Source organism: Platichthys flesus, chromosome 5, assembly GCF_949316205.1.
Source record: "Platichthys flesus chromosome 5, fPlaFle2.1, whole genome shotgun sequence".
In the NCBI taxonomy this organism is placed as follows: Eukaryota; Metazoa; Chordata; class Actinopteri; order Pleuronectiformes; family Pleuronectidae; genus Platichthys; species Platichthys flesus.
In genome coordinates this window covers 23,692,387-23,715,499 of record NC_084949.1, presented here as the reverse complement: position 1 = coordinate 23,715,499, position 23,113 = coordinate 23,692,387, and the positions used below count along the sequence as shown (strand labels likewise).

The 23,113-nt window shown below is 44.2% G+C and overlaps 3 protein-coding genes across 3 annotated transcripts; 2 read left to right on the top strand and 1 right to left on the bottom strand.

Moving 5' to 3' along the window:
- The first annotated feature begins 2,116 nt into the window (after positions 1-2,116).
- On the top strand, positions 2,117-7,499 carry LOC133953248 (retinol dehydrogenase 8-like). The gene is made up of 6 exons (XM_062387065.1): positions 2,117-2,299; positions 4,824-4,985; positions 5,093-5,272; positions 5,476-5,569; positions 5,851-6,034; positions 6,136-7,499. Exons 1-6 carry the CDS (start codon positions 2,194-2,196, stop codon positions 6,361-6,363), a joined length of 954 nt encoding a protein of 317 aa, XP_062243049.1. The 5' UTR covers positions 2,117-2,193; the 3' UTR covers positions 6,364-7,499.
- Positions 7,500-7,748: 249 nt separating this feature from the next.
- palb2 (partner and localizer of BRCA2) lies at positions 7,749-15,699 on the top strand. The gene is made up of 13 exons (XM_062388921.1): positions 7,749-7,784; positions 8,225-8,288; positions 8,916-8,975; positions 9,059-9,233; positions 9,455-10,945; positions 11,669-13,110; positions 13,214-13,366; positions 13,635-13,717; positions 14,051-14,200; positions 14,289-14,405; positions 14,546-14,633; positions 14,733-14,932; positions 15,011-15,699. The coding sequence occupies exons 2-13, from the start codon at positions 8,226-8,228 to the stop codon at positions 15,222-15,224; spliced, it is 4,236 nt and encodes a 1,411-aa protein (XP_062244905.1). The 5' UTR covers positions 7,749-7,784; position 8,225; the 3' UTR covers positions 15,225-15,699.
- An 813-nt stretch (positions 15,700-16,512) lies between these two features.
- Positions 16,513-22,174, bottom strand: plk1 (polo-like kinase 1 (Drosophila)). Its single transcript, XM_062388988.1, has 11 exons — positions 21,476-22,174; positions 20,507-20,675; positions 20,040-20,184; positions 19,855-19,948; positions 19,547-19,772; positions 19,377-19,419; positions 19,020-19,120; positions 18,823-18,900; positions 17,857-18,011; positions 17,555-17,737; positions 16,513-17,383 (listed from the first exon to the last, which is right to left on the bottom strand). Exons 1-11 carry the CDS (start codon positions 21,836-21,838, stop codon positions 17,189-17,191), a joined length of 1,752 nt encoding a protein of 583 aa, XP_062244972.1. The 5' UTR covers positions 21,839-22,174; the 3' UTR covers positions 16,513-17,188.
- Positions 22,175-23,113: the final 939 nt, after the last annotated feature.

Below are 23,113 nucleotides of genomic sequence, written 5' to 3'. Positions count from 1 at the left end.
TACAAAACATCATACATACACAATGAAGGCGAGCTTAATTTAATTAACCTCTCTCTCTCTCTCGCTGTCTCTCTCTCTCTCTCTCTCTCTCTCTCTCTCTCTCTCTCTCTCTCACACATACACACACACACACACACACACACACAATAGGTGTGAAAGTAAGAAAATGTCCCCACTTTCCCAAAATGTCCTCAGTCCATAAGGTGTAGCCTCAAAATGGTCCTCACAAATATATCTGTACAATTGCCACACACATATTTGTGCAGCTATTCTTAATAGGACTTTGCGTTGACTTCCATTAATTGCGGAAAAAACCTTATCCCCAACATTAACCACAATCAATTCATGCATAACTTAAACTTTAACTTAATCACAATCAACATCTTAAACCTGACTTTAACCAGGACCTCAGAAATCAAGTCTGGTGAATGGATTGGTCCCCATGGGATTAGATGGTCCTGACAAGCTCAGCGTTTATCCTGGAAAGGGTAAAAACAAGTATACACACACACACACACACACATAGAGAGAGACACACAAAGCATGCTAGGACAGGAGAACGTTGCTGCCCGACTAATAAAAATATGCTGCTGCAGATTCCAAATTCCAGTGCCTGTCTGTCTTTGCCCATCCCACAGTCTCCTCAAGCACACACACTCACCATATTGGTCCTATAGGCACAATAAAAAAACACTCTCTGCCTTCTGCTTCATGTGTGAAGGCTTTAACAGTCTTTATCTCTGATGTGTAAAAGTCAAAAAGAAGCCATCAAAAAGCCTTTCGGCAGATGTTAATGGCTAAAGAGGCAGAGGGAACTTGAGCTCAGTACATGCACACACATGTATGCATCCACTTGAATGCCTGTATGAGCCTCAAGACTCAACTGCTTCAGCTTTAGCTTCCATTTACATTAGTCTGTGTTGACATTTAGATCTCAATCATGACCCAGACTGAAAATATAAGGATCAGGTGAGTCTCAGGGCTAAATCTAATCAAATCCCAATAGAACCAGAGCAGATTTTAAACCTTAAAATGCACTTACATCAGCAATTTAGGCTGAAATAATAGAACCATAGTTAAACTTAGTTAAATGACAGTTTCCGGCTCATTTTATCTTTTTATTGATAACTCAGAAACTATGAGATGTGTATATAAAGGAGGGGGTGAATTTAAGTGCAAGTTTAAACAATGAGTATTAGGAAAGAATAATGTTCTTCAGTTTGATACCAGACTCTAGACGAGGAGAGACTCGGTCTAACGTTAGTTGAGGTGGGAAAAATGTAGATCATATGTTTTAAGATTCTTATAAATGTGTTGTGCAGTGATTAGCAGGAGTTTACATTTCAGTAACAGTAGAACTAGGAGTTAATTGCATCAAGGCAGCCCTAGGTACTGACTCTGTGTTTAAGAACGTGAGGAAAATGGATTCCAGACATATTTCCAGTGGTGGTACCTCCAGGTTCATGTAACTTATGACTGTCAGCTGCACTGCTGCTTTCAAGTGTGTACATGCGTTTGTGTGTGTGTGTGTGTGTGTTTGCATGCATGTGTAAAAGACTGAAAGACTGAGAGATGTTGTAATCATGTGTTGTCAAGACTGTAGCGTTTCTTTCATCTGTTCCCTGAACATAATTATAACTTTACGACTCTCACCCGGACAAATATGAGGAAGAAAAAAATACATCCTCATGCATCGTCATGCGTGTAATGAAGCCAGATGTGTGTTGGCTTGGAAGAGCAGAGGAAGGAAACCCAGTCGTACAGTACGTCAAGGGGACTCATTTGAAGAAGTAATCCTGTTGACCACTGGGTGGCGCCAAACGTCTGTTCAGGGGCTTACATAGGCTGACTTTGCTTCAAATGTATTTGTTCTTGACACTTTGTAGTTAAATGTTGAGACAAAAACAAAAGATAATCAAACAGGTTTATCAGGTTCTGTAGTTATATCTGAATGATATTTTTGGGTCACAAAACAAAGAAATGATGTAGCAGATGAGTTGACAGCCACAGGACCTGTTAGATAATCTCCTCTGGGCTGTGGCTGTGCGCCCTGTCCATGTGACCCTCTCTGTCTCTGCCTCCCTGATCCTCTTACACTGACTCTCACCTCTTATAGTGGCTCATCCTGCAGAGCTGCAGCTCTTCAGCCTGAAGCTCAGTGAGGCCAGAGCAGAGCGGAGAGGCAGCGGAGCCATGGCGAGCCCCGGACAGAAAGTGGTGCTGATCACCGGCTGCTCCTCTGGAATCGGCCTGAGGATGGCTGTGATGCTGGCAAAGGACGAACAGAAGCGTTATCACGGTGGGTACAATGTGTGTGTGTGTGTGTGTGTGTTACACGTATATTGCAAAGATACGCAGAGAATATAAATATATAACTGGGGAGTAGCTTGCATAAGAGTATTACATCTGCACGATTATGCATGTTAAAGCCACTGTTTCCTACAAATTATGACTGAATTACAGTAGCATACATATTTAAAATCAGAAACACGTTAGAAGTTAGGACAGAACAGAGGAAATGAACTGGAATTCAATTTTGAATGGAGACTCTGGAGCAAATGAAAGGCTCCGTTCTCGACTGACAGTTGAAGAGGAAGCTCCAGACATTTCCTCTTTCTACAGGGAGGTCGCTGTTATCTCTTCAGAGGGGTCAAGGTGCAATAATGACTGACTGACCTCATAGGAAAGCTCACACAACTGTCAAGTACTTAGGGCAAATTATGCTTTGCATCAGGAATTGAGTGATAACTTCAACTTTTTGGGCTTTACGGTTGTTTTTCTTCAAAAACTTGCAAGAACAAATATGTGAGGCCATCTGATTAACATGTGGAATTTTCACAGGAAACGATAAATCCTAAATTCATCATAACCGATCAAACTGCCTCATAACTTTAAGGATTTTTTAAAAGTCTGTAACTTCGACATCACTTCTAATGCGCAATTTTCTAGTTTAGCAGAATTTGCCAAGGCACTACTACAGTTACACAACTCTAGACACCTGCAGACAATTAGCCTCAGATTGTGTCATACAACAATATCTAAGGTCTGGAATACAGATTTTCTAATGAGAGAAACTTCATGAGAAACATATGCCTGGGAGACAGGAAGCAGCTTTCATCACTCACAAATAGAGTTTATATCAAAAGACCATTTGCAAAGATTTACCGCAGAGACTTCGCATCTGTTACTTAAAGTCCATTTCAAAGTAGATTTATCTTTAATATAAAAAGGCAAAACTCCAATTCATGTGATATGTATTCAGGGTAACAACATATGTTTATGTTTCCCAACACAAAATAAAAAACAGCAATGGCAGGAGCCCCATTCTGTAAATATGGCTTTGTTTACATTTAATAGATTTTATCTTCTGTTTTATTCTTTACAGCATACATTAACAAAAGAACATCTTATTCATTTAAGAAGCTTAAATTAGCAAAAACACAGTTGACAAATCTCTACAGACACGAGTGGAGGGCATGTTGATTATCATGGTAAAAATGGCAGCTATGCACATAATGCACATATATAACAGAAATTGTCAAATTGAATTTCCCTTACGAGATATCGATAAACTCTTCTGGATTCCTGGGTGTTGTAGAGTCACTGAGGTCTGAAGTGAACTTCTCAAGCACGTAAACAAAGTTATGACCCTGATCCAAACTTAACCTTCTGTCCCTCTTAAGACACCAGACAATAGCTAGAGCCACGGCACAGCCCTGGTTCGGCTTATCGTGGCCTAGTCCTGGGCTATTCCTGGAGCAGGCGGGTGACAAGACGGGAAGGCTGATGTAAACTGGTTTCTTTAACAGGACTATTTTCAACACAGTCTATATTAAGGCGTCTTAACCTAAACTTGAGCCACACTTACATATCACCCGATGTTAGCCCTATACAGACATAACGGTATCAGCATTTATGAACATTACAGAAGAGATTTGCGCTTGTGTTTACATTGTACTCAAAAATATGTTTGTTTTCTTAATTCAAGTTCTAGATACTTGCTTGAATCTACTAACACAACACAATATGTGTGTACATTAGCCCCCATGCAGCCTGGGTTCGTGAGCCAGATTTGACACAGCAGATATTGTCTTTATTGACTTCATATATGTGGGCATGACTTCTAATTACATGTCTATTTAAAGCAGCAGCAGCAGCCTGAAGGGAAAAGGCTAGTGTTTTATCAATCCACAAACTCACACTTGGAAGCTGCCCATGGAAACTCAATACTCACGAGTATTGGCAAACAGCTTTTATTGTTTAGATTCTATCAATCTTCTACTTTCTTTTAAATTCATATTTATGTTATTTTTTCCTTTTGCAATTCGCTTTATTTTGAATAATCTTCCTTATGATTAGACAAACAAACTGCAGTGAAAACATCATGTAACAACTTTTGCTAAGCCAAATGGGAATCAATTTACAAATAAAATAATATAAAACGAACAACTCAGGGTCCTAAAACAATTTACATTATTATATTATCTTAGTCTGACGAGGTGTTAAATTCTGACCGACCACTACATTATATACTCGTTTAGGATACACAAAATAGTTTTGGGGTTTTTAGAAAGAAGACCTTTTTGAGAAAACTTAAAAGAAATCACTGTTGGACTTCAGTTCATTAACCTTTATTCAAAGCTCATTAATATACATAATTTTATCCTCCATTTGTCTGTCAGCTCAGCTGTTGTTACAGGCCTGACAGGAACAGATCAAGAGACAACATATGTCAAAACAATATTATATAATAAGTGCATTTAAAATTATCCCTGGCAAACTCTTCAGCTACTCAGTAAGTTTCTCCCCTTGTCCTCCCGCAGTCGTCGCCACGATGCGTGATCTGAAACGTAAAGATAAGCTGCTGGAAGCTGCCGGGGATGCGTACGGGAAAACTCTCTCTCTGGCTGTTCTGGACGTCTGCAGCGACGAGTCGGTCAAACAGTGTATTAATGGGATCAAAGACCGACACGTGGATGTCCTGAGTAAGTACAAGTGAAGGCATCAGGCTGTACCAAGGACTGTTGATACTGATTACACCCGCTCTTCATCTTCTTTTATTCCCTGCCCTTCTTCTTCTCCCTACCCCCAGTCAATAATGCAGGTATCGGCCTGGTGGGTCCCATTGAGAGCATCCCCATCGAAGAGATGAAGAAAGTGTTTGAGACCAATGTCTTCGGAGTGATCCGCATGATAAAGGAGGTGATGCCCGACATGAAGAAAAGAAGAGGGGGACACATCATCGTGGTCAGCAGCGTGATGGGGCTGCAAGGTGAACAGAAACAGAGGTGGGACGGGATGAGGGGAGGGAGAGGAGGAGGAGTGGGGCAAGGCGTTACAGGGTACAGGGAGTGTGTCTGCTTCAGTGGATGATGGACAGATGGAGGAGTGGGCGGAGGTGAAGAATGACTAATGGAGTACCACAGCAGCTCTTCCTCCATGTTGTCTATACAAACGTGTATTCTGCCTCTGCAGGTGTGGTGTTTAATGACGTGTACGCAGCTTCCAAGTTCGCCATGGAGGGATTCTGTGAGAGCTTGGCCGTGCAGCTCCTGAAGTTTAAAGTCACGTGAGTCCCACTAATGCTTCGTCCATCAGCAAAATGGACAATCAATTGTTTTCTGAGTTCTTTGACTTCTTAAGAAAGGCACTCTTCACAGGATTTATCAAAGAATTTTCTATTTTCAGCTGGTTTGACAGGAAGTGTAAACAAGGTTTTGCATCCATCGCTGGTAGTGGAGTTGTGGCTGATAAGACACAATCAGAAAGTGGATTCTGGTGTTAGCATCATTACCAAACGTCAGCCTGTCCAGATTAAATAGTTAATAACTCCAACGTCTCTTTCCTCAGACTGTCCTTGATTGAGCCGGGTCCCGTACACACAGAGTTTGAGGCGAAGATGATTCAGGAGGTGAAACAGAGTGAGTGTCCTGGAGCTGATGCTGACACGGTGCATTACTTCAAGGACGTCTACCTTCCTTCGTCCATCGACATCTTTGAGTTACTGGGACAAACGCCCGATGACGTCGCCAGAGTAAGTTCTCAAGCTGCTCAGCCTCACTGGGCTTTTATCTGTTTGTCTGCGGCTGTGATTAATCCTGTAAGTCTGACTGCAAATCCTTTCTTTGTCCACAGTGCACCAAGAAAGTGATCGAGGCGAGTAGCCCCCGTTTCCGTAACCTGACCAACCCGATGTACACCCCCATCGTAGCGCTGAAATACGCTGATGAAACCGGAGGGCTGTCTGTCCATGCCTTCTACCACATGCTCTTCAACATGGGCACTCTCATGCACGTCAGCATGACGGCAATGAAGTACCTCACCTGCGGATGTCTGAGGAGCAGAACCATCTCACCAAACTAGAAGCTTGATATCTGTGTACAGCTGTGAATATAACTGCATATAAAGATGGACGACATGACAGCTCAGCAAAAAGTGAGGTCAAATAATCTTCATCAGCCCCCAGTGGCTAGCTGCAGCCTAGGTCATAAACCCTGCTTCTTCCATGACAGTGGATGGGACATGGGCCAAACTAAAAAGTATAAGTAAAGTACTTTGACTTATTTGTATAACAAGAGGAAGTGGAGACGCACCATCAAAATTTAGTTACAGTCTATGATACAAACACAATGAGTTTGTAGACCAGAATGAAAACAGCATTCTACCTCGTCCTTGATTGTCAGGGGATCAAGAAAAATGTGTGTAGCTCTTACTGAGTACCTGTCCAAAGTCATGTAGCAGAAGTCAAATAGTCACAAAGAAAGAATGACACACTTTGTGCAATATGTATTGTAATGGATAGTCCTATCTATGTTCTTGTGTATGTGTAAAACTTAAGCGATATCAAACCTAAGTCCAATTAGTTAAAATAGCATAACAGTGTTAAAACGTATTCTAGCCTACCCAGAGTGCCAAAATAAATATTTGCACTTATGATATAATATACTGTTCCCTGATTTCATTATTTTATTCAAATCATTCTCAGATAAATTCACATTTCAAACTGTTCTAAACTCAGCTTCAATTTGTGTTATTGTACCCTATGTAACTGCATCTATTGAGATACTTTTGAAATACTGTCAGTGAATTGGAACACACTTTATTTGGCATTAAAATGTGTAATTTATACCATCCAGGAGTTGTGTTAGAGCTTCTGAGAGCTTTCAGCAAATGTCTTGTCTTTCTGTTTCTTTCTCTCCACTCTTACTTTACATTGTTTCCACATTATAGTCTGATTAATATTGGATTTTTCTAGGGCTGATCAGAATCTATTGCACTTCTGCACTTCTTGTATTTCATGTTCGGTATAAATACAAATAATGAATGAATGAACGATGAACACAAAATGTATTTTATTATTATTTGAGTTGTTGAAAGATTTTGTCTAAAAAGGTTTTTGCTTTATAAATTATTATATAACTGTCACTGTTTAATCTTCTGTATTGTGACTAGCTAAAGTTAGCTTGTTTTGGTTTGTGCTACAGGTGTAAGCATAAAACAATAAAATACTCAAATATGACCCTTCTAAAACACATTTATCAGATTTCACTGTGTCTGCACCGAGTGTCTTCAACGGGTGGAGCAGCCTGGGAGTGATTTAAGATGTTTTAACGACATTTTAAAGAGTTAAAGGGATTTTAATTTACCTGCTTCCTGCGGCTCATAGATGTCTCTGAGCTCCACTACTCCGGTCTGCCGCCGTGGTCGCGGGAAACCAGAGGTTAATCAATAGCCGGGATGATCGAACATGAAAACACACTCATGGAGGAAACAGCGGCGTGAGAGTAAGAGCGACTTCAACCCTAGACAACAACAAAATCAGTGTGTGTATTAACTTTAGTGTTACTTCCACAAAGCAGCGGAAGTGTGTGTGTAATTGTTCACTCTCGATCTTCAGCCTTAACTTAGCTGGTCCTGTCCTTTAAAGTTGTGTTGGACCTGTTAGCTCTGTGGATCAGATGAGCTAACTCCTCTTATAACAACAGGGGATCGTTCATATAGATCCATAACGCTAACTGATGCTAGCTACGTGTGTGTGTGTGTGTGTGTGTGTGTGTGTGTGTGTGTGTGTGTGTGTGTGTGTGTGTGTGTGTGTGTGTGTGTGTGTGTGTGTGTGTGTGTGTGTGTGTGTGTGTGTGTGTGTGTGTGTGTGTGTGTGTGTAACTGTGTGTGTAACTGTGTGTGTATGTGTGTGTATGTGTGTGTATCCGGGTTGTGTGAGCAGGATGGAGAGTCGTGATGTGGAGGAGCAGCTGAGGACCACACTGCACTGTGATGATAAAGAGAAGGTAACACTCAGTCACTGTTTGTTGGAGCAGAAGATACACAACACTCAAAACAACTGAAGTCAAACTTGTGCTTATAAAGTCAAAAGTTTAACAGTCATGACGCTAAAAGGAGATTAAGGGAAAGTTTCATTATGCACAGTGGCTCATTTCAGCATATGATATTATGTTATTGGTAAAGAATCAGAATCAGAAATACTTTATTGATCCCAGGGGGGGAAATTGTGTTTGTTTTTCCAATAGCTCCGTGCAAGATTTGAAATATAGGCTTATAAGATTTACAAAATATATCAAATCAAATATTAAATATGTACAATATGTGCATAATGGCCTGATCAATATTATCCTGGGGTCGATAACGTCATTAGGAAGTTAAACTTCTCAGATACCGATATATATGAAAAGATAGGCAACGATTCCTCTGACAAAGAAATGTAATCGAGCCTCAAAGATTTTCCAGTATAATCATTTATTATTATCATAAGAAGAAAGGTCAATAATACCTAAATACAGCGTATATACCTTGAGTTGAGAAAGTAAACTTTTAAAAGGTTAAATATAAACATATATTAACATTGTTCCTGCATCATTCACGCTGTATAAAGTTAACTTGAACATTTCTCCTCTCAGCTCCGTAGGAAGTTGGCCCTGTTGAAAAAGGAATATCTCAGAACAGCCCAGCGACTACAGGTCAGTCTCTTTTACCTTTTACTTTTTCACGAGTCACTTGTAGAAACTCTTCATCCTCATGGGCCTTATGGATCTGTTCACAGAGAGCAGAGCGTCTGGAAGGAGTGCGGCGACATGTGAGGAGCAGAATCTCACAGGAGAACCTCCAGGACCAGAGGGTCCCAGTGGAGACGTCCAAACCAAGTCTCAGTCCAGGGACACTGAACGCCCCCCATGCAACAACCCCAGAGAAAGTTCAGTGCCCAGGAGACACTGAAGGTGAGTCCGTCCCAATCATCTGCAAAGAACAGATTCATGGTGTACATATATGTGTGTGTACATGCTGCAGTTTTCATGCATTGATTGCATGTCCATCCCAAAACAGAAAATATCTTGTAGTTTGTTTGAGGTTACATGGTCATTTATCCGAGAAGCAGACAATGTTTTGCCTATGATAAACGTGCAAATCAAACATTCACAGATTTTTTAATGTCTTCCAGGTCCAGCAGATTCTGACAACTTGCGGAGGAGCCAGGTGATCAGGTTCCTGCTTCCCTCTGATGCTGATTGCCCACATACGCCAGATCCCAGCCACGATGCAGTCAGAGGTCACAGATCCAGTCCCGCCCTGCGCCTCAGGTCTCGCCGCAGCCGCCTGCTCTGGGAGAGGAGGAGCGCGGAGGTTTGCAGGATCACTGACGACAGGGAGGAGGTGCAGGAGCAGAGTGACCAGCTGGAGAGGGTCAGAACAATAGCAGGGGAGGAAAAAATCCATTCTGTAGAGGCAGTGAAAATCAAGTCCGAAGAGTCCGAGGTGGTGAATGAAAGTGACCAGTTATTTTCTTCTTCAGAATCCGATTCTCCGTCTCTGCTGCTAACACACTGGAAAACACATGCACACACTGAAACAGGGGATACGGAGGGAAAGGAGATAAGAGAAGATGATGAACAAAGGGAAAAAGAAAACGAGGCGACTACTGATGGGACAGAAGAATCAGAGTCGACTTCTTTGCTGCTTCAATGTCAGAACTCTGCTGGACAAAGTGAAGAAAAGGGACGAGATCGAACATCAAATGGAGAAAGAGAGGAGGGAGACAGTGGTGAGAATAGTAGAGAAGCAACACGTTCTGTAGTTAACCATCATAAAAACATGGAAGAAACTACAACTGGGAAAATAGAAACTGAAAAAATCCACAATGACAGTATCGAAATAAAAGAAGAAAAGAGTGTCTTGGACTCCTGCACTCTAGTGGAAGGACTACTTTTCCCAGTGGAGTACTATGTCCGGACCACAAGGCGTATGTCGTCCTCGCAGAGTCAACCTGACATGAAGGCCGTCCTCCTGTCGCAGCTGAAAGCGGTAAGACCACGCCGAGGACGGGGACGGGGACAGGGACAGGGCAGAGGATCGAACAGACACACACACACCAAGGAGTGTTCAGATCTAAACCCACAGGAAGATTTCTCCTCTCTGACAAATGCATCTATAGATCCTCATCAGTCTTCACATGTGTTTACTGTGGACACATCTGCTGAGCTTTCTGCTAACAGCCAGAGGTCCAGTGACATTTCAAGTAAAAGTCAGAACGGCGTGGATACATCTTCATCACCTGCAGTCAGCGCTACTCATCCAGGAGCCGGGAGGAGGAGGGGGGGCAGGAGAAGAGGCCGGGGCAGAGGGAGAAGTCAAACTCCAAGATCTATTAAGTGTTTAGACATCGTTCAGATGGAAACCTCCGAGGATCCTCAACCCACCCTCACCCCGCTCTCCTCCTCCCCCCCATCGCTCCGTGCCCCTGATGGACTGAAGCCTTGTCTCACTCCTCACGAACCTGATCTTCTGTCAGACAACGACCAGCCTGTGACCACCTGCCACACGGGGACCCAGCCCCCCCCCGGGGTTAACGGAGCTCAGTGTAGTCCTGCTTCCAGACACCTGCACAGGATCTATCCCATGTTCCTGATGAACAACACGCCCTCACAGGGTAGAGGTAAGTCTCATATGGTGACTCTGTGTGTGTGTGTGTGTGAACGTTGGAGATGGAAAAATTAAAAGAAGGTTTTCAGGTCTATCTTGCTAATATGAATATGAATATATTAATTAAATGTATTTGTAATGTGTTATTACATCAAGCTAAAGGGCGGTGTTATCTTGATTTTCAACTCTACCCTCCTTTATTCCAATTTATCTACAACCAAGTGCCATCCCAGTGTATCCACAGCTCATGATACACTGACCTCAACGAAATTACAAACTGTTGGCACCCCCTGATAAAGATGTGGTATCAGATTAGGACATAGAATCACATGTCTTACACAGCATAGTGTCTGTACACAAGATGTGGATTTAACTGGATTTTCAAACTAAAAGACAGCGGTGGAAATATGATTGTGCTCATCAGAATAAAGCGACAGTCACTTGGAGTTGTGTCTCAGTAAGTTATACTAGACATGATCCCGAGAATGAATTATTTCATCCATTGTGTTCCTCTATTGGTTTGACAAATAAACTAATGTGATTTTACAAAGCATAAATAAAAGCGTAATATTAGCATGAGGCACAGATGGTACTGGATAATTTCAGTGTGGGTTTTACTACCTTATTGGGATGGTTGATGATTAAAAGGCCTCATCAAATCTGCTTTCAGTCATTAAGTAAGTATTTATCTTTCTGCATCATTTAATATCTGTTTTCTCCACCTCCTGTCCTGTAGGTGCATCCAGCTGGCGATCTCTCCTCCTACCTTCCTCTCCACTCTCCCAGACTTCCCTCTTTCCTCTCCCGTCTCCATCCACCGGTTCACTGTTCAACAACCTCATGACCTTCGACATGCACCAAGACTTTCATCTCCCTGATGACCAGTTTGCGTCTCTGAAGCTACACAAGCTCCGGCAGGTCGCTGTGGAATCAGGAGTTGAACTTTTCACCTCCCCCTCTTACAACACTCGCAGCCGCCTCCCTCGCTCTTACCCTTGCTACACCAGTGACCCAGTGGTGCCACTTTCTCTCCCACTCAGCCTCACCCCGACCGTTTCAATGGAAGAAAACCCGGCGTGTGTGGACGTCCTAAACCCGCAGACAGATTCCAAGCTTAGAGATGAGTCCTTAGCTGAAGATTTATCCAACCCAGATAAAACAGAACCCCCTGGAGAACAACAGACTGAAAACCTTGGTGCAAAGACTCACATCAGCTCGACAGAAACTGTGTCGGTGGCTCAAGAAAGTCCTGCTGTCTGTGAAGATGACAGTAAAACTCAGGATACTGTGGATACTCACAGCCGGAGCAACACACACAGATCTATAGACGACAGTGTCAAACCTCAGCCTCAAATTAACTGTGCAGACGGTCCTGCAAGCAAAGTGTATGGTTGTGTAGTTGAGCCGTCAAATGAACTTAAAATAAAACAGCCTGCATCAGAAACAGACGTGTATTGTTCTGGTGAAGTTTGTTCTGAGGAGGATCGGACGTCCACAAACCACCGAAGAGAAGACGGAGCAGTCATCAAGACTCTGTGCTTTGAGTGTCCACCAGAGGAATCAGCTGAGGAGGCTTCAAACAGCCGCTCTGCTGCACAGACATGTGACGACTCTGACTCTCCTGTGACGCATCGGACATCCGAGGAATCCTCCGAACCCCCCACCCGCCATCCCAGAGATAGATCAGTGATAAGAACCAGTCAGAAGTCTTCACCACGCCCCAGAGTCCACTCCCAGTTGCTGTTGAGTCCTCCGCTGACCTCAGCCAGCTGCCCCTTCGCACCCCCTCACCTGCCCTCCTCAGCCCTCCTCTCCAGCCCCACGCTGCCCTCCCTGGGACTCACCCCCTGCCCTGTTTCCGCCGGCCTCTGCCTGACCTCCTCTCCCTCTGCCCCGGCTCTCACCCTACCTCCTCCTCACAGCCCACTAACCCATACTCTCTCTCCTCCGGCTCTGTCTCCCTGTCCGTCCATAACGTCCCTCCCTCCCAGCCGGCCTCTAGTCTCCCGCTCCAGTCAGGACAGGGCTTCATCACAACTGGGAGCAGATTGTCATCCCAGCGTTGAGCCAGCAACCTTTGCCACAGCATCCGGCCTCCAGTCACAAAGCACAGGCGGGCAGGAGGGAGAGAGAATGGAGGAGACCTCAGAGCAACATGTGATAACACACACTCTGAAGGTACAACGTTTCTCTCATCTTAACTAAGAATGAATGGTTTGGCTTCAGTTGTGCGACTCTAGATTAAAGTAAACATGTATTTTGTGTGTGTGTGTGTCTTCAGGCCCCAGCAGGCGGCTGTCTGGTGGACACGTGCTGTCTGCCGGGACCCTCGGGTGGGTTGTGTGTAGCGGCAGCAGGGAAGTGGGCGGTGTGTCTGTGGAGTCAGACTCCAGCATCTGACTGGAGCTTAACACACACCTGGACCTTCAACTACGTGAGTGTTTACTGAGGAAACACTTGGTCGAGTCCTGACCACCATTTAATGACAAATAAACAAGGATGTAAATAATGTTTCCTCCAAACAATTCGGATCTAAAAAGGTTTATTTTCAACCAACTCAACGATACAAAATGTGTGTTTTTTCAATAACAAGCAGTAAATAGAAGTGAATGTTAATTGAAGAGTGCTGGGAAGCTGTAGACCAGGTATAATGTAATGATCATTTGTTGTATCATATCAGTTGTTGTTGTGTTTGTTTACAGCGGGTGATCAATGTGGTTCCTGTCCCCGAGGCCTCTGGCCTGATGTTTGTGACTTTGGGTCAGCTGGAAATCCGAGAAGTGAGGTGAATACAACCCAGTCGATCAGACTCTAGACACAAGCTTCAGTGGACTCTCACTTAGATTCATCTAGAGTCAAGATGAAAGTAGATTTATAGAAGCTTAATGTGCAACCGGTTTTATCTTGGGAATTGGTGAGTTAAAGAGAATCCTACAAGACACTGTGAATAAGAAGGCGGATACTTGGAATTCTAGAATTCTTGAAATTTGTTATTAAGAATGAAGATAAAAGCAATATGCTATTATTTAGAAGGACGATTCATGGGATCAATCAGCTGCTTTAGTTGTCAGAGCTTCAGTAATGAAACTCATCTGTGTGTATGTGTCCATGTGTACAGGGTGCTCTCCTGCTCCAGCCTCACCCAGGTGCTGCTGTGTGAGGGGGTTGTCCAGGTCGTTGTAGGCGTGTCCGGGTCCAGAGTGGTTACCTCCTCCCACTCAGCGATGGGTTCGACCCTGCGGGTGTTCAACGTCTCAGACGACCACAGGTAACGCAGATCTGTTGTGTTTATTCTCTACCACCAACGTTCCCATTTACAGACGTGTGTAACCTCAGTATCTGAATTCCTCTCTCAGCGCGTGGAGCTCTCAGCCTCTGGAGTCTCCCGGTGTGTGCGTGGGGGCCCTCGCTCCAGTGGACGGACTCTCCGATGCTCTGATTGGCACAGATGAGGGTGGACGTGTCTTTGTCTGGTAAGAAAGACTCGGATGTACAGTAAGAGATGATGATAGAAACCTGTAACTAATAAACTAATGCGAGAGATCACGTTCCTGCTGTGACTCAAACACTCTGCTGCTGTTTACTGTTGTTTTCTATGGTCTGTTTGTTTCAGGAATCTGAAGAGCGGCCAGCTGCTGCGTAGCATCGTCCTCGGAGACAGTTTGTCGCACACAGCCTGTCTCCGGGGATACTCCCACTGTGTGAGTGTGTCCACTTTGCATGTCTGATTACTACAGCAAATACCTCACTGCTCAGATTGTCTCACTCCTGTATGTTAATGGTGTTTTTATTGTGCACAGGGAGTTTTGTTTGTCCTGCTACAGCATCAGCTGCTCAGCTCCCCGGAGGATGGAGGAATGGAGGCCAAAGCAAAAGATGAAATATTTTCCGAAGAGGACAGGAAGAAGGACGCCTTGTTCTCCTTGGTTGCTGTTAACCCTCTGACGGGCAAATCAACGCTGGCTACTCGACTGTTTCCCCCCAAAGCCTGGTCCGGCAGGTGAGTCGAGGAACTGTGGTGTGTTTGTGCACTCGCACACATTCATGAAGCTCACACTCCCATCTGTGTGTCCTGCAGACTGTGTGAAGCCGATGTCAACCGCTCCAGCGTGGTGGGCCTGAGTCAGAGCGGCTGTGTGTGCGTGTGGGAGCTCGGGCGTCCGGGGGCCTCCAGGATGGTGTGGGCCCCCGAGAGCGAGGGCTGGCAGCTGGCTCGTTGGGGGGGGCCAGACACGCTGGTGACCGGCCATCACAAAGGAGATGTCACTGTACACTGCTACAGCAAAACATAGACTCGTGCATTGACTTTTATTGAACGCTGAAGTCTTTATGTCACCGTTTGAATGTTGTCATAGGTTTTAACCTGGTGTCGGTTTAGAGACACACGTGTTCATTCTATTCAGTCCTGAGTTTAATGCAAAGTGTGTCTGTGGTTTCATTTACAGACATTTCAGTTTGACAAAGTTCAAGCAATTCGGTTACTATAAAGTCTTTGGGCCACAGTTCTACGATATGAGGATTCACGTACTGTAAACTGAATATAGCCCATAAGTCAGGGGCCAGTTAGTGAAGCTCTAAAGACGCAGTGATTGTTTTCCTCCAGCCTCTGGAAATATTGTTTTTGAAACACCAGTATGAAACACTGGATGTCTCTTTACTGTGTGTGTGCGTGTGTGTTTCACTTTTTATGTCACTGAAACTGTTTGTTATATTTAAAGAAAAAAATGTTCCCAAAGTTGTTTTTATATAAAATTTACATTAAACTTCTGTGAACTCTATATTTATATATTTTCTCCACTAGGTTTTATAAACTGTCAGTTATTTTACATTTTATTTGGGTTGATGGTTAGGAAATGCTTTTCCTTTACTGTCAATCATAAATAATCATGTTGGATTCAATATAACTTTATATAATCTAGAACCATTTTATTTATCAGTGATACACGGTGGCAGTTCCCTACAGACCTGGTGTCTGACTGGTGAAGGTGCGTCCAACTGAATACTATGACAGGCTGTAATGGGTCGTTGTGTCCACTAGGAGACACCAACTGTCACATTAATCGACTGGATTCAGAGTTGTGACGCTGGAGAACTTTCAGTTTAAACTCAACGTTCTTTTCCACTTCACCCATTTACCTCGGACTGGCAGAATATCTTAACCCTGTACCTGGTTCACCGAGCAGCCATCTTCCACTCAAACACCACAATGCTGTAAACCAGTCTCAGTGAGAGATGGTGGGTACATGCAAAAGCAAGGCAATATAATCTTAGACACTAAAAACAAAATGTCCAGACGTTTGCTCAAGAATAAACTGCATCATTTGTTCACTTAAACTTTCCACTTGGGGAAACATCAGTTACGTTTCTCAAGTCTTCCAGATTAACTAAATCAAACTTGATTTCAAGATAAGGGTAAAACTTCAGTATTTCAAACTAGTAATGTTGATCGGCGTTTTCAAAATCCCATGTGCAGATTAAAACAGTAAACGTGAACAGTATTTTACCTTGTTCAAAAAACATCTTTATTTAAACTTGGGTAAAATTAAACCATCTTTACAACATGTATGCAGATTCAGAAGAATACATTTAAAATAGATATTTTTAAAAAAGGAGTAAAACTACAGGATGTACATGATGAAGACTCGACATGGTCCATTTCTCGACATACAACACAGATAAAACAGACGAAAGCACAGAAGCTTTTTCCATCCACACACAAACACACACACACACTCGGAGTCTCAGTCCCAGAAGACACCGGTCCAGTCGGGTCACAGATACACAAACAAACGCAAACGAACCAGAAGAAGAGTGGAGAAGGCGGACGACCATTTCAATGTACACATGAATTTGAACAGCGGGCGAACCTGAACGTTGAACTTTTCCCTAATGGCCTCACTTAAAATGGGTCAGATCCTGTGATGGGTCAGTGATCCGGCTCCCTCAGATTACATCAGTGGGAATGTGTTTGTCAGGAGTGAGCTTCATCGAGAGTTAAGATATCATGAGATCAGGTGACTTTCTATTAACAATAGAAAAGGAAACAAAAAAGTAGAACAATCAGTGGCTGAGAGACTGGAATAAATTCTTCATGTACAAAACACCCGGGGGAATAATTGTCAGGGGGCGTCAAGGACGACATAAAATCATTACACTGCAACCCACGGATAAAACACAGGAGGAGTTAAGTCTGTCCCGTCCGGCGTGCGGCCGCCAGACTGGGAGAAGTGGTCGGTGATTGAAGACATCTGGGGTTTTAATGTGCGGCGATGGGGGGTTTGCTCTCCGCCAGTTTCTCCACCATGAGCTTGGCGTAGCGGATGCGGCTCGCCAGCTCCTTGCAGCAGCCGAACTCCTGCAGCAGAGACAGCTTGAAGGTATGGAACTCCCGCTTCTCGTCGATGTACGTCACCGCCCCCATCAGCGGACACAGGATCAGCTTGGTGTGGTCCTGGCGGAGGAGGGACAATGGAAACAGCATGAGATGAGGGAGGGGGGACAAGAACTGCATGCAACAGCTAATATGAGACGGATGAGTCGTGGGAATCAATGTGGATGGAATACTAAAACTTCTATAAGTGATAGGAGGAGGAAGAAGAGGAGGAGGATGAGGGTCACTCACCTGGAAGAAGTTGATCTGAACGGTGCCGTTGGACAGGTGCAGGACGATGGCGCTCTTCGTTCGGAACCAGAGGGACAGATACGGCAGCCGCGCCAGCTCGTCCCCTTCCCGCCGCGCCATGTTGGCTCCGGCCTTCAACAGGTGCTCGCTCATGTAGTTGCGGAAGTATTTCAGCAAAGTGATCTACGAGAAGAGTGAATAAATGAAACCGGTGAAGTGATTTGCCGAATCTTCTCTATTGTGTCATGAAAATAAAAACCTGAGAGAAAAATGTTTTGAAATCGTCAGTGTCGGCTCCTGACCTTCTTGTTGAGAGCCGTGGGGTAGGAGCGCACGCTGAGGTAGGACTCGGTCGCCGTCTTGTCAATGTACTGCAGACTGTCTCCGTCGGTGTACATGATCAGACGAGTGTAGTCGTTGAACAGCACGCCCACGCTGTTGTCACAGAGCTGGTAGCCTGAAACACACACATATACAAATAACAGATTATTGCTTCAGCCTAGAAGAGGACGAGTGTGCAAACTGAAGTGAGTGTGTTAAATTCTGCTGAGGGCCCGTCGGTGCAGAACATCTGTTGCTGCTGGCAAGTGATATTCAAGTTTTGAAAACTAGAGTTATAAGCCAATTATCTTTTAATTAAAAAATGTTGACTTTTAAATTTGTACCGGAGGTTTGTACTAAATGTGATATTTGTATTTAAAATACAAATACAGGAGAATAATACATTTGTTTTCCGGCAGTGTGTATTTAAGTTGTCTCTTTACAACAAACAAGACTTGCTCACGTGAATCCAGATCAAACAATCCAGATCAGGGATGTGGTGAATTTGCAGAAAGGACTGTTGCATCTACAGATTTATGGATCAAGGACAAAATGTTTCTGTCTGTAGTTTTAAGATTGTTCATGGTTACACAGACATCATTTAGATTATGTTGGATTTTTATTCTTTTGTCCACAGAAGCTCAGCAAACCTGCTGGTTCATCTTAGATCAGGGTTAGTGACACGGGGGAACAGGCCTGGTTTGTTTTATCTCATCTTATAACCATGTCTTTATTCGGTTGTATTTATTAGATATACTTTTTTTTCCTCACATGTTTTTTATGATGGCTGATTTATACGGTTTAATCTTTGTGTTGTATTTTAAGCTTGAATTGTTCTCTGAAAATAAAGTGAATTACCAAAACAGCTCAACTTGAAGAATAAAAAGTAAAATGTTGGAATTTTGAATCTATGTGGCAGACGCCTGTCAAGTCAGACCAATTCTCACCTAATCCGTATTTGTCAGAGTAGTCGACCCACTTGCTGATCCAGAAGATGGGGATACAGGCCGGATCCTCTGCCTCGTCTATAAAACAAACAAATAGAACAAATCCTTGTTGACACAAAATAACAGATTCACATAAACCAATGCGATGTGCAACATGGAAACGAGTGTTTGCACATGAAAGTGAAGTGTCTGCTCACCTTGGCGTATGATGGCCTTCTCGGAGGGTTTGGCAGCGATGATGGTGTTGAGCTGCACCAGCAGGTCCTTCAGGTGGGACTCTGGTGTCGTCTCAGCCTCCCTGCACACAAAGAGAAACGTTCATCATCTACACAAACACCAGGTCCATACGTGTGGTGGTGAATCGAACACAACTACCAAGAGACAATGTGACAGAAACCAAACAAATCCAATTCTCCAACGAGGAGGAAGTGGATAGCTTGGTTCAAGTTTCTGTCCAAACCTCCCACAGATTTGGAGAAAACTAATTTAATTTAAAGAGTAGTTCCCAGATTGAATAATACTCATCATTCATCTGTTGTACAAACATCTCTTACCTTTGCATGGGCTCGTCTTTAGGGTCCATCTTCTCTGATCCAGCTGAAGAGAGAAAAAAATAGTTAAACACATTATTCAGGAGATTCAACCTCCTTTACTCGTACAACATATTTAATCTGAGGGCTACTTTGGGGATTCACAATCGACTGTGTACTGTTGGGACCATTACCCTTGTTGTTAATGGCCGTCAGGGGACGTCTCTGGCTGAGCTCAGTCGCCGTGGAGGGGGCGATGGAGAAGCGGGGGGGGACAGTGAGGCACGTGGTGGGCAGGCGTGTGGGAACGTAGCCGGACGTGAAGAACTCGTCGGCTATCACCTCGGCGATGTTCGGCCTCTGGGCGGGATCGGCGTGCAGCATCCGCTTGATGAGTGCAGCTGCGGCCGGGTTGATGTGCTGCAGAGAGGATTCGGGTTTAACACACAGTACATATTTGATAGAACTGTGAAAACAGACTGCAGTCATCAGTCCAGCTTACCCAGGGGATGGTGTAGTTGTTCTTCTTGATGCGGTTGTAGGTCTCCTTCAGACAGGACGTCTCGAATGGGGGTTTACCCACCAACAAAGTGTACCTGAGAGAAAACACACAAGGGGGGGGGGGGGGTTGAATTGACTGAATCACTTGCGCCTGGGGGGGGGGGGTGATTTTATTTTCAAACTTACAATATACATCCAAGCGACCAGATGTCCACTTCGTAGCTGTGGCCCTTCTTACAAAGCACTTCTGGTGCGATGTAGTTGGGCGTTCCGCACAACGTCTTCTTCCTCTCGCCATCGAACTCGATCTTAGTGGCCAGGCCGAAGTCCCCTGGAGAGGAAGGACAGAAGCAGTGGTTTAGTTTCTGTGTTTCCAGTAGACACTCATGTCGTTTCCCCCCTTTGACATCGTACATGTGTGCGTTTAATACATTTCTCCAGCCGCCTGTGGAAACTACTCATCCAGGAAGTAGTAGATGTCGATTGTGAATGATGGGTGTGTCCTATTGTTTATTACTCAACTCAGGTGTGTTCCTGGGTATGTTAGTGTGTGTTGTTGTCTCTGGTATTTATCACTTTGTCACCATACCCCCTAATTAGTCCCAGAATGGCAGCCATGTTTCAACGTGGGCAAACCAAACAGCAGAACGTACCTATCTTGACCTCCATTTCATCGTTGAGGAAGATGTTGCCCAGTTTCAGGTCTCTGTGGATCACTCTGTTGTCGTGCAGGTAGTGGACGCCTTTGAGCATCTGCGTCATGTAGTAGCGAACTTCCGGCTCGGTCACGGCCTTCCGGCGCTTGTGCAGCTCCAACAGGGACTGATGTGAGGAAGGGAAATTAGGATTAGCAGGAATATCAACTAGGCAATCGAGGGGTGTGAGGAAACACTCCAAGATTGATTTTAAAGGGATAGTTCACCCAAAAAGTTAGATTCACTCAATATCCACTCATCATTTTGCCAATGGAGGGGTGGGTAAAGTGTCCGTAAGCCCCGACATTCAAATTTGATTCGACAGTAAGTCCTTTACACCGGGTTTTTAACCTCAATGACCTGTCATCAGCCTCGGGAGCCGATCAGCCTCATATAGGCTTAAAAACACATGGTGCATGACTTAGTTTGAGTGGAATTTGAATGTCAGGGCTTGTTTGTAAAAGTAGTCACCATTTACTTCCATAGTTCTGAATTTGGCTGCCACACTATTAACCCCTGAGACTCCAGAAGGGTTGAGGGGACACTTCACCCACAGCTCAATGGACCTAGTGGTGAGTAGATATTCATTTTGGGGGGAACTATCCCTATAAAAAGGAATATTTATGGGGGAAACTTTGATTTAAAAGCATTATGGTGAAAGGCCTGGACAATGAATTCAAATCAGAAGATTGGGTCAGTGTTAAAAAGGTCGATAATAATAAAGGATTGTCTCTAAAAGTCAACTTAAAGGCACATGCATGATTTAAAAACATCCCAGATTCATTTTTTCGTTGCCTTTCCCCATGACTTCCGCTGCCTCCCCTGGAACAGGGTGGACAACGGAAGACAACCCGTGTGACAACGGTTGGAGCACGGGTGTGCACCATCGACAGTTCGAGTCCCCTCGTCCCTCCACTGACCACTCACCCGTCTCCTGCAGATCTCCAGCACCACGAACACGAAGTCCTCGTTCTCGAAGAAGCCCTGGAAGCCCACGATGTTCGAGTGGTCGAGGCTCTTGTGAATGGCGATCTCCGACGTCATCTTCTCCCGCTGGTGCTGCTTCAGGATCAGGGACTTGGGCACGATCTTCCCGGCGAAGACCTCCTTGGTCTCCATGTCCGTGATTTCGTAGCACTTGGCGAAGCCCCCTTTGCCGAGGAAGCGGCCCCGCGTGTACCGCTTCATGGTGCGAGGGTCCACCAGCACATCGGGGATCTCTTTCAGAGGAGCCGATTTAGGGTCGACGTGGGCCGACGGGTTCGCCGGCTTCGCTACACCTGCGCTCATTTTGGACTGAACTTCTCTTCCGCGTATTTAAAAGCAAAAAAAAAAAACTAAATTAAAACTCTGCAGCGGTTTAAATGTCGATAACCGCTCGAATCGTTGCTGGCTCGGTCCAGGAAGCTAGTTAGCTCCCGTGCGCCGCTAAATTCAAATCAAAACCCCCGTTCAACCGACTGCAAACGCGGACGTTACTCAAACAGCAGCCTCGGCATCGAACATGTGGCGAATATTGGTTTAAAAACCTGAGATTTGAGGTGGAAGTGGTCGCGGGGCTCGTCCCTCGGTGGCTGCGGCGTCTCCTCGTCCCGTCTTTTGACAACAGGCTCCGAGACAAGTTTAAAATGCTGCCTCGCTCGTTGCTGCGCCCTCTGATTGGTCCGCGAGATTTGAATTCCGAAGCGGTGCAGCAAGGCATCGTGGGAAGTTCAGTGCGAAACTGGCCAATCAGGGAACTAGATGGGAGAACTCCGCGGTTTGATTGGCCGAGCGTCAGTCGCCGGGTGGTGTCACGGGGGCCTGACGGGAAATGTAGTTCTACTGGGTTTTAATCAGCACAAACAGGATCAAAGTTGATGTTTGAGCCATTTAACTGTTTTACTTTCAATTTCTATTTCAGTAAAAGCCTTCTTGTTGGATCGTGACTGCAAATGTGACATGTTTGCCTTTGTTGATTTTTCTTTTTAAATTTGTATGTGTTTATGCATGCATGTAAGATATATAAATGGCGGTACGTGATATACGTATATATGTGTGATTTTATAATCAGTATTATATTTATTTCTACTGTGAGGGAATGTTTTGGAAATCAGAAAAACTAAATAATAAGCTACTCCCAAATCCCTTTTAACATTTCAGTCAATAAAAGTTTTAAACCACTGAAGTAAATGAAGTTTTATGAGCTTCCGGCCCATTGGTCATCAATGACAGACCATAAACTGAAACGATTATCTGAATAGTTGCCTTACAAATGGTATAAATTCTGCCAGATAGGTTTGTTTATGTAAGAATTTATTGTCCATGATATAGAAAGTTGTCTTTGGCTCCACAGATAAACATCAATATATATTACAGTTAAAAATAATAAATCCAGAGAGCTCGGAGTTCCATCAGTTTAATACAGTTCAATAGACCCATTCGTACCACTATAATTTACAGTTCCCTGATATCTAATGGTTGAACAATTTTATTTGCACTTAGGAAAAAATATTTATTGTGGATATTTCTGTTTAAAACACCTGCAGTTCAAATTGTAGATTGCAATTTTGTACACAAGCTGGA